Source organism: Pinus tabuliformis, chromosome X, assembly GCF_031772625.1.
Source record: "Pinus tabuliformis cultivar Carrire ecotype Pingquan chromosome X, CPIR1, whole genome shotgun sequence".
In the NCBI taxonomy this organism is placed as follows: domain Eukaryota; kingdom Viridiplantae; phylum Streptophyta; class Pinopsida; order Pinales; family Pinaceae; genus Pinus; species Pinus tabuliformis.
In genome coordinates, this window is record NC_142308.1 from 88,034,327 (window position 1) to 88,047,560 (window position 13,234).

Genomic DNA, 13,234 nt, shown 5'->3' on the forward strand with positions numbered 1-13,234 from the left:
AAAATATAAAATTTATATTTCTTCTTATATATATGACTTTTTTTTTACTTGTTTTATTTTATGTTTGTAAAGTTGATATAAAATTATATTGTTTCACATGGACATCAAAAATATTTTATCTATGGTAGATGTGAAAAAATTTTACCCTTCTCATTTATATTGGGTTATAATATCTATATCAAATAAAGAGCTCATAATTTACATTGGGTTGTGACAAAGAAAAAAACACAATGAAAATGAAATTATTCATATTTTATAATACTTTTAATTAATGATAGCTAAATATATATATAAATTGAAAACATACCTCCCAAAAAATTCATAACAAATATTGAAAATTATTTTTAAATTTACTTAGCTAAAAAATGTTGAATAATTAATTCTAATTAATATTGTTATAAATATTATTAGCTTAGAATAAGATACCCCAATATTACTTTTCTAATGAATACTGTTTAGCAACTAGGTTGATGTTGCTATTTCTAATGTTAATAGATTAAAAAAAAAACAAAACAAAATTTAAAATTGTTTAAAAATATATTTAAATAGAAATTAAATTAATATATAAAATTTTAGATATACCTATCTTAAAGTTTTAACTTTATAAATTTGAAAAAAAAACATAAATCCTCTAAATAGTTATTATTATTAATAATTTTAATACAACATTTCAAACATCATTAAAATTCCGAAAACAAAATTTTCGCATTTCATTAAAATGAATCTAATTTTAAAATATATTTCCTAGAGAATTTGCCATGTCAATGCCCCTTATCTAACGGCATGCCCTTATCTAACGGCATGGGGTTGACGATTATGAAGTTGTATCCCCCCTATCTCACGCCATCGGAGAATATGAAGAACCGTCATCGGAGAATATGAAGAACCGTCGATCTCTTGTGGGAAAGGTTCCAATTTCGACCACAAGAATCAACATCCAATCACATAGAGGCACAAGGAATGAAGAGTTTATTTTAGGTAAAGCACTAAAAGATTGGCCAATTTTGTGAACATGCAGGTTTTCATGTAGCAATCATAGAAACTGAAGTGATTGTTTGGTGCGGCAATTCAAAAGCTAAAGTGACATCTGAGGAATCGTGGAAATGGCAACACAGACTGCTCCTTGTCAGACTTTTCTTTCACAATGTCTGGTGTGGGCCATCTAGTTTGAAAACTTAGCACAGCACTGCTACGGCTATTCCTATTTCTGCCACAATTCTTTAATTAATGCCCCCTGACATGCGGGGCATTAAGGAAATATAAGGCGACCTGTTTTTTATTCACCTCCAGTTTTTTCAGCTCGCGTTATATTTCTCTAATGCCCCTGCATGTCAGGGGGCATTAATTAAAGAATTATGGCGAAAATAGGCTACAGTCCTACGCTTTTTTAGGAGAAACGTGTATCTCTGTACCAAGGCAACTATGATCCATTAATGATTGTGGTTGATTGTGGTTGTATATGTACATCATTAATCTGTACCAAGGCAACTATGATCCATTAATGATTGTGGTTGTATATGTACATCATTAAATTTAAGTAAGTATATTATCCAACAATAAGCCTTTATGATCAATATGGAATCCATATACGTGTTGCTGTATATCTCCATCCTTGAATTTAAACAAGTAAACTATCCAACAATAACGATACACATTCTACCAATGCAGTACACGAAATAAAGTCAAGTAACCCAAAGTCCTTTTATATTAGACTGAGGTTTTATTTTCCCCTGCTCACGAATTTTCCCCTCACATTCCAACATCTGCCCTTATAAATTGGGGTTCACATATCTCCCATAACATCTCTGCAAGGCTGCGAATTCGCAAATAGGTTGCCATTGGAGAGCTTATTCCATAAGCAAAAATGGCTGCTTTGATGAAGAGTTTTGCGCGTACTGCTTTAATGGTGTTTATTATGTCTTCGATCACTGATGCCACCGCTGGCCTGAAACTAAGCCCCACCTTTTATGCCAAGTCTTGTCCGACGGCGCTGTCAATAGTGCAAGTCGCGTTGAAGCAGGCGGTTGCCAAAGCGAAACGCATGGGGGCGTCGCTTCTCCGCCTTCAATTCCACGACTGCTTCGTTAATGTAAGTGCAACAATCAATTCATATTATTATTGATTGAACCAGCTTGACAACGGTTATTCATGGTAGATATTTTGATTTAGAGGCAACTCATGAATACTCTCTCATTGCTTGTTCCAGGGCTGTGATGGGTCCGTCCTGTTGGACAATTCCACGACCTTCACTAGCGAGAAGTACGCCAATCCCAATAACAATTCGGCAAGGGGCTTCGAGGTGATCGATACCATAAAGAACCAACTCGAAAATGCGTGCAGCGGTGTCGTGTCATGCGCAGATATTATAGCCATTGCTGCTCGTGATTCTGTTGTTGAAGTAACCCCGATGAACCTTGCTCCGCCATGTTATTATTTCTGTATGAATAGTTTCTAAAATCTACAATAATCTGGTCATTTCATTTAATATTTAGCATGTCTGTTGAAAATTTACCTCACAGCTGGGTGGACCTTGGTGGACTGTGAGGTTGGGTAGGCGAGACTCGACAACAGCGAACTTTAGCGGTGCAAACACTAACATTCCGCCTCCCACTTCCAATCTAAGCTACCTAATTTCATTATTCCAAGCACAGGGCCTCTCCAAAAAGGAAATGGTCACACTATCTGGTAATCATAATATTGTTTCTAATTTTCATTTATGATGAGTAGGTATATTATTTTTCATTTATGATATTTAGCTGAAGATATATCTTTTCAAAAAACAAAGATACAATTAATCATAAAAGAGCATGAAGAATTAATGACTGTTGAGCTGATGTGAAAATATGTTCATTCTACAGGTGGTCATACTATAGGGCAAGAGCGGTGCGTAAGTTATAGAGGCCATATTTACAACGACACAGATATAGACAGTACGTACTCCACTTTGTTGAGTTCGAGGTTTCCAAGAAGTACCGGCTCTGGAGACAACAACCTGTCGCCCTTGGATTATGTGACTCCCACAGTCTTTGACAACAACTACTACATCAATCTGAAATGCAAGAAAGGACTTCTCCACTCTGATCAACAACTCTTCAACGGAGGCTCCACTGATTCACAGGTAACCACCTACAGCTCCAACCAGACCACCTTCTTCTCGCACTTTGCTGCCGCCATGGTTAAGATGGGAAACATCAAACTTCTTAGGGGCACAAGCGGAGAGATCCGCAGGAATTGCACGAAGCCTAACTAACCAACCAACTGGTGAAGTGTTTGTTTAGTAGGATGAGTTTCATCGATAATGCCTCGTAATTTGTAATAGAAGTATTCGATTAGGCATAGGCTTCTTTTCAGATGTTTTCGATTAGGCCTAGGTTACAATTATACAACTTCGTACTTTATTAGTGTTACACAGGAGAGAAGATATAGGGTGTTTCTTTTAATTGGAAGAATTTTAATAATAATTTAATATTAAAAATTATTTTCCTCTTTAAAATGTATATATTTTATTTTTTGAATTTTTACTTACAAGTAAATACATGAAGATGTACATATTCTATTTCTTCAAATTTGAATTTGAAAATCGAAATGATGTCTAAATGCTAATTGGATTATTCTTTTTGGTTAAATGAGGTCTAAATGCTAATTAGTTTATTCTTTTTGGTTGGAGGCTCCAAACCTGCAAAAAAATTGCCTGCTAAAGTCAACGTTTTACATGTTCCTGGATTTATTAACAAAAAAGACAGAACATTCTGAAAGCATTCCTTATACAATCTTCTGCTGATTTCTCTATGTATTCTCATCTATAATTTGTTACTTTACTCCGTTGTAACTGAGAGAGTGCTGGTTACAGTATTGTCTGCAAAGAGTAAGTTTGCTTCAAAATTGCATAGTACAAAAATGCACAGTTGGATGTATTCAAAGCGCAATAACAAAGACTATACTAAGAAGTGAAGGACCTAGAGAGCAATATCACAGACTCTCCTAAGAAGTGAAGGACTCGGAGTTCAAGAGCACGTCATATGTGAAAGTTCTAAAGCAAAACTTCCCTGGTTAGGAGTGAATACTGCTCTTTGAGAGAAGGTTTGCCACTTGGTTTTGTTCTTTCTAGATGTGAGAGTAAGATATGTTCTGAAAGTTGATTGCCAATCACCTAATATGTCTTATCTATGTCTTATCTAGTTGAAAAGGATAGGGGTTGAAAGAATTGTGGATGCTTTTTAACATCTTTGTAAATGAAGATTTGATCACTACTACATAAAGTGGGGTTTTAAGACAAAATTTGAGACAATTTTTGGGTAAATTGTTTTAACTTGAAACAAAAAAATTTCTTGTGTATTGTCTTAAATATTGTCTTTGAGCCGGTGTCTCAAAAATTATTGTCTTAAAAAATTGTCTCCTAGGATACAATTTCATTTTTGTCTCTCTAGAGACAATGCTCCCATTAGAGAAAATATGTCTTTAATACTAGACAATAAAAATTTTATTTAAAGATCACTTTTGTCTATATAGAGACAATATAAAACAATGAATCTAGAAATATCTCACCATTGAAATAAATCGATATAAAAAACATTTAATTAAAAGTAAACTACAAAATCGTTGATTAATTCATGTTAGCACTCAGTGGAATCGAACCACCAAACTCTTGTTTGTAAGGCAAGCGCTCTTCCATTGAGCTAGCACACTTTAAAGAATTACGTGATGAGTTATGGAAATCTTGAAAACTACATTTATAGCCATTGATTTAAAAAATAAATAAAAAAATATCTGACACATGAACTATAATCTTTATAAAAACTATAATCATGCAGACCATATTTTTAACTTACTAAATCTATCAATTGCCCCAAAAGGTGAAAAGAGAGGAGGATTATATCTCTAGCAAAAAAATGCAAAATCTTATATTAGTATACAGTTAAATGTTCATGTATACAGGTTATCTTGCTACAGTGGCATATCCCTGTGTTGGGATTTCATTCCATGTTAAGACTTCTTTTTCTTCATCTTCTTTTGCACACGTGTATGTGTCTATTATTGTGTATATGCACCCATATAAAATTCTATAACAAAATGTCTTGATTTCCAAACGTAAAACAAAAAGAATCATGATTTGTGAATCCACAATCTATGATTGAGTCGTTATCAAAGCAAAAGAAATGAAATGGAGTGGATATATTCTCTTGCACCTTTGCAATCAGTTCTCCCTACTTAAAAGTTAATAGACCTGGAATATGTTTTTCCTTTGAATTTTAAGTTGGATAGATTCATGGCTCCAGCCTAGCCCCATAATTATCCAGGGCCCTCTATGGCTTGGGAGTTCCACACCAGCCATTGTTTATGACAGTGAAGAGTACTAATGACCAAGAACATGTGCTGAAAATGCCATTTATGTTGCTACTAAATGCAAAGATATATCATGATAATGAAAAAGACAACAAGTTTCTTATTAAACAAGTGGACGTTGATTATAAAAAGGAGAGGATGACATAATCTAAGACAAACTACTCTTTAGTAGCTAGTGCTAAGAAACCATGGCGCACACTCAACAAAATAGATAAGGATAACATGTGAAAAGTTGCAAACTATGAACTCTAAAGCAAAAGGTCAAAGAACTACTTAACACAATTGCTCCAGCAGGACCTTGTTGGCCTTACGATGAATGTGTTGTACTTGATGGCAACCCACTTGTAGTAGAACAACTCATTTGTACATGGTAACTGGATGAATCTACAGAAGAGATATCAGATCTGACAGAATGCATGACAATAGTATTTATAGATGTGATGAAATGCAAGGCAGCTTCAAGGAATTAGTTCAGAAGGCATCTCTCTCAGATTAAAGATTAAAGTATAGCAGGTAAACAACAAGAATGAAGAAAGAAAGGTATACGCAGGTTCACTATATACCAAGACACGTATACACGTAGGTTCACAATATACAAAGTCGTGTATATGAAAAGGTATACGCAGGTTCACTAGATACCAAGTCGCGTCTACATGCAGGTTCACTATATACAAAGGTGTGCACAACGTACACGTGCACTTTCATAGAAGGAAAAGCGTGTACATGTCGGAAAACTAAGTTTTGGTCTGTGTTATTTAGACCATGGAATTTTGGTATTGGTCCATGGTATTTGGTCCAAGGTATTGACCCCAGGTATTGGGTCCAAGGTATTCGTCCTACATGGTTTTGGACCATTGTATTGAAAGAGGCCTAAACCTATATAAGGAGAAGAAGATCATTAGGCCAAAATGCAAGTGTGCAAGGATTGAATATCTAATGAAGTGTGAGATCCAATATGCAGGTTATGGGTTTATGATGCTTTGCTTGATCGGAGCCAAGGAGGTATCTCAGCGGTTGATGGAGGACAAGATCTAATGATGGATCAGGATCTTATGGCTTGGAATGAATCATCTCTATATGGTTTGATCATGCTTTTTCTAGATCTGTATAGTAATTCTTGTGATGTTTTGTAAATGTTATGATCTGGGGATAACTGAAGTCTGGAATAGTTGCAAAATTATGAATGAATATTTACAGATGTATACGCAGGTGGACTTTGATAAAAGCGCGTATACAAGTAGGTTAGACTCATCTAAGTAGTGTATACCATATGAACTATGATGTTTGAAGTTACAGGTGGTTTTGGTTGTAGATGCAAAGTTCTGAGTTCTCGTGACTGTTTACTGGTGACAATATTCTACATATTTAGATTGGTTGATGAATGAGATCTAATAATGGATTAGGATCATAATGACTTATCTTTATGTGATTTGATGGACTAAATTTGGTTTCTAACACACGTATTATCCTTTTGTATGTAATGATCTCGGTATTTCTGAAGTCAGGAAGTGTAACAAAGTTATAAGTAAGTTTTTGATGACATATACGCTGGTTCGATTTGGTGAAGTTGCGTATACATGTTGGTTTAGCTCCTTCAAGTAGCGTATGCACTTTGATGCATGGTTTTTGATGATACAGTTGGTTGTGAATATTGTTGCAAAGTTCTGGGTTCTACTCTGTGTTCTGGTGACTGCGTTTTGATGACAGGGTTTCAGTGATTAAGTTGTTGGGTGATTGAAAGAGTAATGATTGAGTATTCAATGAATGGATAATGCAATAGTTTTATTACAGTGGTGATTGATTTTGAGCTTCAATGTTGTTGATGGGTCCAATATCAAAATTGGATGAAACGTGGCCTTTAGATTATGGTGTTGTGTTCCAAGAGTATCCAGTCTGAAAATTTATTAAACGTGGTACCTGGAGGAAAAATAAGGTCGTAGCCTTCTGTAGTTCGGCACCTACATACTAGTAAATATATCGGCTAGTACAAGAACTAGGGGGTTGTAGCTCCCTTCCAGTAGAAGCTGAAGAACGAAAGAAGGTTGTAGCCTTCTGCAAGTAGATGCCTGCGTACTAGTATGAGTCTACTCCAGTATATTGTTGTAAACAGATTTTCTTATAATTAAAAGAAGATAAAGAGGACAACAGTAGATGGATTTTACCCACATTGGGTTTCCTCCTTACATCTTGGTGTTCATGTGTGATGCTTATGTGTGATGGTTCTTTCTGTTATTAACTGCACATGGTTGCTGTTTAATGTTTAAATAAATGATTGATACTCAAATTAAAGATTGACATATGATTAATTAACAGAATCATTAGTTTGTTGGATATACTCTTGTTTCCTTAAACATAGTTGCGTACACGTGTTCATTGCCTTCATTGAAGTAGCATATATGAAATTGAGTAAGAAAAGAAAAATATTATTGACTTGACTAATACTGATTCACCCCCCTCCCCCCAAGTATTATTTCGAACAATTGGTATCAAAGCAGGTCCTTTGGAAGAAGCTTGATCGCTTGAAGGAGATCCATAGAACAATGGGAAAGAAGCTAAAGAAGAAAGCACCTCAGAAAAAGAAGACATCTCGAGGAACTATGACAGTGGGAGAATCAATTGGGGAATATGTGAAAGCAACAGATTCAGAATCACCTCAGAATGAAGATGAACAAGCAAAAGAACTATCATCTATGAATTTATTATCCTTTGGTGATACATTTCTCCATCCATTTGAAGATGATGAAAGTGATAGCGAAACAACGGAATTTGCTCTTATGGGTGAGGAAGAAAGATATCAAATAGAGGTAGAATTTAAAAGGATTATGAACAAAATTAGAGATCAACAAGATCTATTGGACAAAAGGGAATGTGCCTCCAAAGAAGAAGCTACGAAACTAAAGGTTCAACTAGAGGAAGGAAACAAGGTAAGGAAGCAATTCAAGGAAAAGGAAGATCCATGTCAAAAGCTGCAGGATGAAGTGACATCATTAAGAAATGAAGTAAATGAAAGGAGAACAACAATCAAGAAACTCAAAGATAGATCCATTTACTATGAAAGTCTTGAAGCTAAGATCCTCTCGCTAAAAGAAGATCTTAAAGAATCAAATAAGCAGAATAAAGAACTACTCCAAGCTCTTCAAAAACAAGAAAACGAAGTTCTTGAATTAATACATCAGTTGGAAGAAGGAAGAAAAGCTGAAGGAATCATGAAGAAGTAGTATCTTGAACAGGAAGAGCAACATCAGGTTGAGGTAAATATTCTAAAAGATAAATTAGAAGAAAAGGATAAGCTCTTACGATTTCAAGATAGTACTAAGATCTTGGATGATATTCTTAATAATCAAAGCTCTCCTGCCATCAAAACTGGTCTTGGTTTTCATGAATTTGTTGAAGATGAATATAGTTCACAAAGTAAGACAATGAACTCTAATGTGAAATCTAAAATCATCAATAAGGATATGAGAGGTCAATCCCATCAACAACCAAGGAAAGAAATTCTTCAAAGAAAATCTTTTACTCCTAACTATGGAAGTGATAGTCGGTTATTTCCTCAAATGAATAATGTTGAATGTTATGTATGTCATAATTTTGGACATGTTGTAGCCAGATGCAGAAGTAGAATGGTTCAAGACCATCACACAGAAATATCATCACGTTCCAGGTACTTTAAGGGATATTGTTTTGCTTGCAATATGTTTGGTCACAAAGCCATTGACTACTATAGAAGGAATATGAAACATATGAGATGTTATGCATGTAACAAGCTTGGACATATAGCAAAGGAATGCAGGAACAAAGTACGGGCACCATACCAAAAGGAGAAAACATCATCACACTTGAAGATATGGAAGAAGAAGGAAGTACAGTCAGAAAGATGTGGCACAACACAATGTACAGACATGACAGACTCAGAGGGAGCTGAAAGTGTGAAACTTCAGTGTTCTAAATCTCATACGCAAGTTTCATGAAGAGAAGTCACGTATATACACGAGTTAGACACTGCATAGTCACGTATATGTTAATTTGAGGAAAATCAATGCGAGAGACTCAGGAAAAAGGGTCTGATAAGATTCAGTCAATTATTTGATCTTTTTGATGATGGTTACAATCTACTGATAATGTGTGGAAATGTACTGATGCTCATAAGAGGTTGTTTTTTATCCTCACAAAATTAGCTTGATGTATACCTGATTGATGATGATGCCTTGATACTTCTTGCTGATATATGCATGATCAAATCTGATATTGAACAGATGGAATAGGTTCAAGGGGAGAACATGCTATGCTTTTAATAAAGCATTGTTGCCATTATGTTTAGAAGTCTTTAGTACCTAATCAATGATGATGATTCTTATATGGCTAAATGATACATCTTGCTATGATATGGTTATGAGTTTCCCATGAAAAAATCTCATATGATTCTTAGGGTCACATAGTTAGTGTTCAGATCAGATCTATTAATGATTCTCTAATACACAACTTCATTATTTGATGATGAGTCACTCTTTTCATTATGCTATTGTCGTCATACCTTCAAAGATGCATAAAGATCATATAGTACAGTTATGATGCAGGATTCCTAAAATTCTTGGCTCTCACATGGTTGAGGATTGTTGTTGTTGATAATATCAAGAAATCTTGACAAATGACCATAAGATCATGGCTTGCTAGATACATATTGATATCTCTTTTATGGATATACAGTATGCTGGATACATGGATGATTACTCAAAGTTGCATTGTTGGTTGGCCAAGATAATGGAGTTATTGTAGGTCACATGAAGACATAGCTATTTGAAGACATGATGACGATGAGTTCTTACCTATATGATGATAGGTTGATACTCACATATGTTGATTGATGCTTATTAGATGTGGGATGTTCCCGAGTGATGATACACAGACGATATAAAATATCATGCAGATCTTGATGATCATGTGATGACTATGGTGTTTTTCACATATGATATAATGTGAATGATTTTGTATGACATATACGGAATTGATTCATGGAAGGTTATGATAATTCTCAAGATCAAGACGATGAGTTGATATATATATGCAGACATACCTTGTCATAGGTTGATGATATCTACACTAATGGACATATACAGGTTGCTGGTCTGGATGTTGTTGACAGATGCTTATGGAGTAGATCATACATTGTGTATGATAGTTGCTAATGACTATCATAGTCTTGTGTAGATATTTGGTCTCTATTATAAATGTCACATATATCATTCGATGTAAAGGCCATATCAAGACCCATGATGTAATAGTTTGTCTCTGTGTATTGTAGTATTTTGATGAATCCCTTTTGGTCATATGATGTAATTTGTACCCCCACTATGCATGGGAAGGATGATGTAATATTCCAGTCATGTATAAACAATTGGTATCTAGTATATATCCACTTGGTTGAGTGGATGAGTCAAGTTTATCCCCACTTGGTTGGGAGAATGAATGTAGGTATGAGTCATTGGTGATAGGAAGGTCAAACTCACATAGTTGAGTTATAAAGTCATGTTAATTTCTTGAAAATATTTGCAGACTTTGCATGTGCTTAGGGGGAGCATGGATGATACAGTACATATCAGTATGAACAAAGGGGGAGTTCAATGAAAGAATTTAGCATGTGCCTAGGGGGAGCATGATTAATATTCATCTATTCAGATATGAAAGTATTTTGCTCTTAGGGGGAGAAGATCTTGGTCCGCCCTTTGCCCTTGATGTCAAAGGGGGAGAGTGACTTGGTGTTGTTGTTGCCATTGGGTCTAAAGGGGGAGATTGTTGGCATTATGATGAATGTGTTTTACTTGATGGCAACCCACTTGTAGCAGAAAAACTCACTTATACATGGTAACTAGATGAATCTATGGAAGAGATATTAGATGTGACAAAATGCATGACAGTAGTAGTTATAGATGTGATGAAATGCAGGGCATCTTCAAGGAATCAGTTCAAAAGGCATCTCTCTCAGATGAAATATCACAGTATAGCAGGTAAACAACAAGAATGAAGAAAGAAAGGTATATGTAGGTTCACTATATACCAAGTCACGTATACACACAGGTTCACTATATACAAAGTCACATATACGAAAAGGTATACGCAGGTTCACTATATACCAAGTCGCGTATACACACAGGTTCACTATATGCAAAGGAACATACAATGTACACACACACTTTCATAGAAGGAAAGGCGCGTACATGTCGGAAAACTATGTTTTGGTATGTGGTATTTGGACCATGGTATTTGCTCCGAGGTATTGACCCCAGGTATTGGGTCCAAGTTATCGGTCCTACGTGGTTTTGGACCATGGTATTGAGAGAGGCCTAAACCTATATAAGGAGAAGAAGATCATTAGGCCAAATTGCAAGTGTGCAAGGATTGGATATCTAATGAAGCGTGAGATCCAGTATGCAAGTTATGGGTTTATGATGCTTTGATTGATCTGAGCCAAGGATGAATCTAATGATGAATCAAAATCTTATGGCTTGGAATGAATCGTCTCTATATGGTTTCATCATGCTTTTTCTTGATCTATATACTGATGCTTGTGATGTTCTATAAATATTATGATCTCGACATAATTGAAGTCGAGAATAGCTGCAAAATTATGAATGAATATTTACAGATGTATACGCAGGTCAACTTTGATAAAAGTGTGTATACACATAGGTTAGACTCATCTAAGTAGTGTATACCATATGAACTATGATGTTTGAAGTTACAGGTGGTTCTGGTTATTGATGCAAAGTTCTGAGTTCTGGTGACTGTTTACTGGTGACAGTATTCTGCATATTCTGATTGGTTGATGGATGAGATCTAATAATGGATCAGGACCATAATGACTTATCTTTATGTGATATGATGGACTAGATTTGGTTGCTAACACATATATTATCCTTTTGTATGTAATGATCTAGGTATGTCTGAAGTTAGGAAGTGCAGTGAAGTTATAAGTAAGTATTTGATGACATATATGCTGGTTTTCTTTGGTGAAGTTGTGTATACACACTGGTTCGGGTATTCCAAGTAGCGTATGCACTTTGATGCACGGTTTTTGGTGATACAGTTGGCTCTAAATATTGTTGCAAAGTTTTGGATTCTGCTCTGTGTTTTGGTGACTGTGTTTTGATGACAGGGTTTCAATGATTAAGTTGTCGGGTGATTCCCAGATTAATGATTGAGTATTCAATGAACGGGTAATGCAATAGTTTTATTACAGTGGTGATTGATTTTGAGTTTCAATGTTGTTGATGGGTCCAGTATGAAAATTGGATGAAACGTGGCCTTCAGATTATGGTGTTGTGTTCCAAGAGTATCTAGTCTAAAAATGCATGAAACGTGGTACCTAGAGGAAGAAATAAGGTCATAGCCTTCTGTAGGTCAGCACCTACGTACTAGTAAATATATAGGCTAGTACAAGAACTAGGGGGTTGTAGCTCCCTTCCAGTAGAAGCTGGAGAATGAAAGAAGGTTGTAGCCTTCTGCAGGTAGAAGCTTGCGTACAGGTATGAGTCTGCACCAGTACATTGTTGTAAATAGATTTTCTTATTATTAAAAGAAGACGAAGATGACAGCAACAGGTTGTTTTTACCCACATTGGGTTTCCACCTTACATCTTGGTGTTCATGTGTGATGCTTATGTTTGATGGTTCTTTCTATTATTAACTGCACATGGTTACTGTTTAATGTTTAAATAAAGTACTGATACTCAGATTAAGGATCAAAATATGATGAATTAATAGAATCATTAGTTTGCTGGATATACAATTGTTTCCTTAAACAGTTGCATACACGCGCAGGTTACCTTCATTGAAGTTGCGTATATGAAATTGAGTAAGAAAAGAAAAATATTATTGACTTCACTAATACTGATTCA

At 35.3% G+C, this 13,234-nt stretch overlaps 1 protein-coding gene across 1 annotated transcript; it reads left to right on the forward strand.

Annotated features, from left to right (window-relative positions):
* Positions 1–1,700: 1,700 nt before the first annotated feature.
* On the forward strand, positions 1,701–3,461 carry LOC149138517 (peroxidase P7-like). The gene is made up of 4 exons (XM_089448458.1): positions 1,701–2,089; positions 2,207–2,398; positions 2,520–2,685; positions 2,859–3,461. Exons 1-4 carry the CDS (start codon positions 1,865–1,867, stop codon positions 3,248–3,250), a joined length of 975 nt encoding a protein of 324 aa, XP_089304584.1. The 5' UTR covers positions 1,701–1,864; the 3' UTR covers positions 3,251–3,461.
* The last annotated feature ends 9,773 nt before the right edge of the window (positions 3,462–13,234 follow it).

Coding starts and splice junctions, on each gene's coding strand:
- LOC149138517 (XM_089448458.1), top strand. CDS start 1,865: ATGGCTGCTTTGATGAAGAGTTTTGCGCGTACTGCTTTAATGGTGTTT. Junction 2,090..2,206: donor TCCACGACTGCTTCGTTAAT/GTAAGTGCAACA, acceptor TGCTTGTTCCAG/GGCTGTGATGGGTCCGTCCT. Junction 2,399..2,519: donor CTCGTGATTCTGTTGTTGAA/GTAACCCCGATG, acceptor TTTACCTCACAG/CTGGGTGGACCTTGGTGGAC.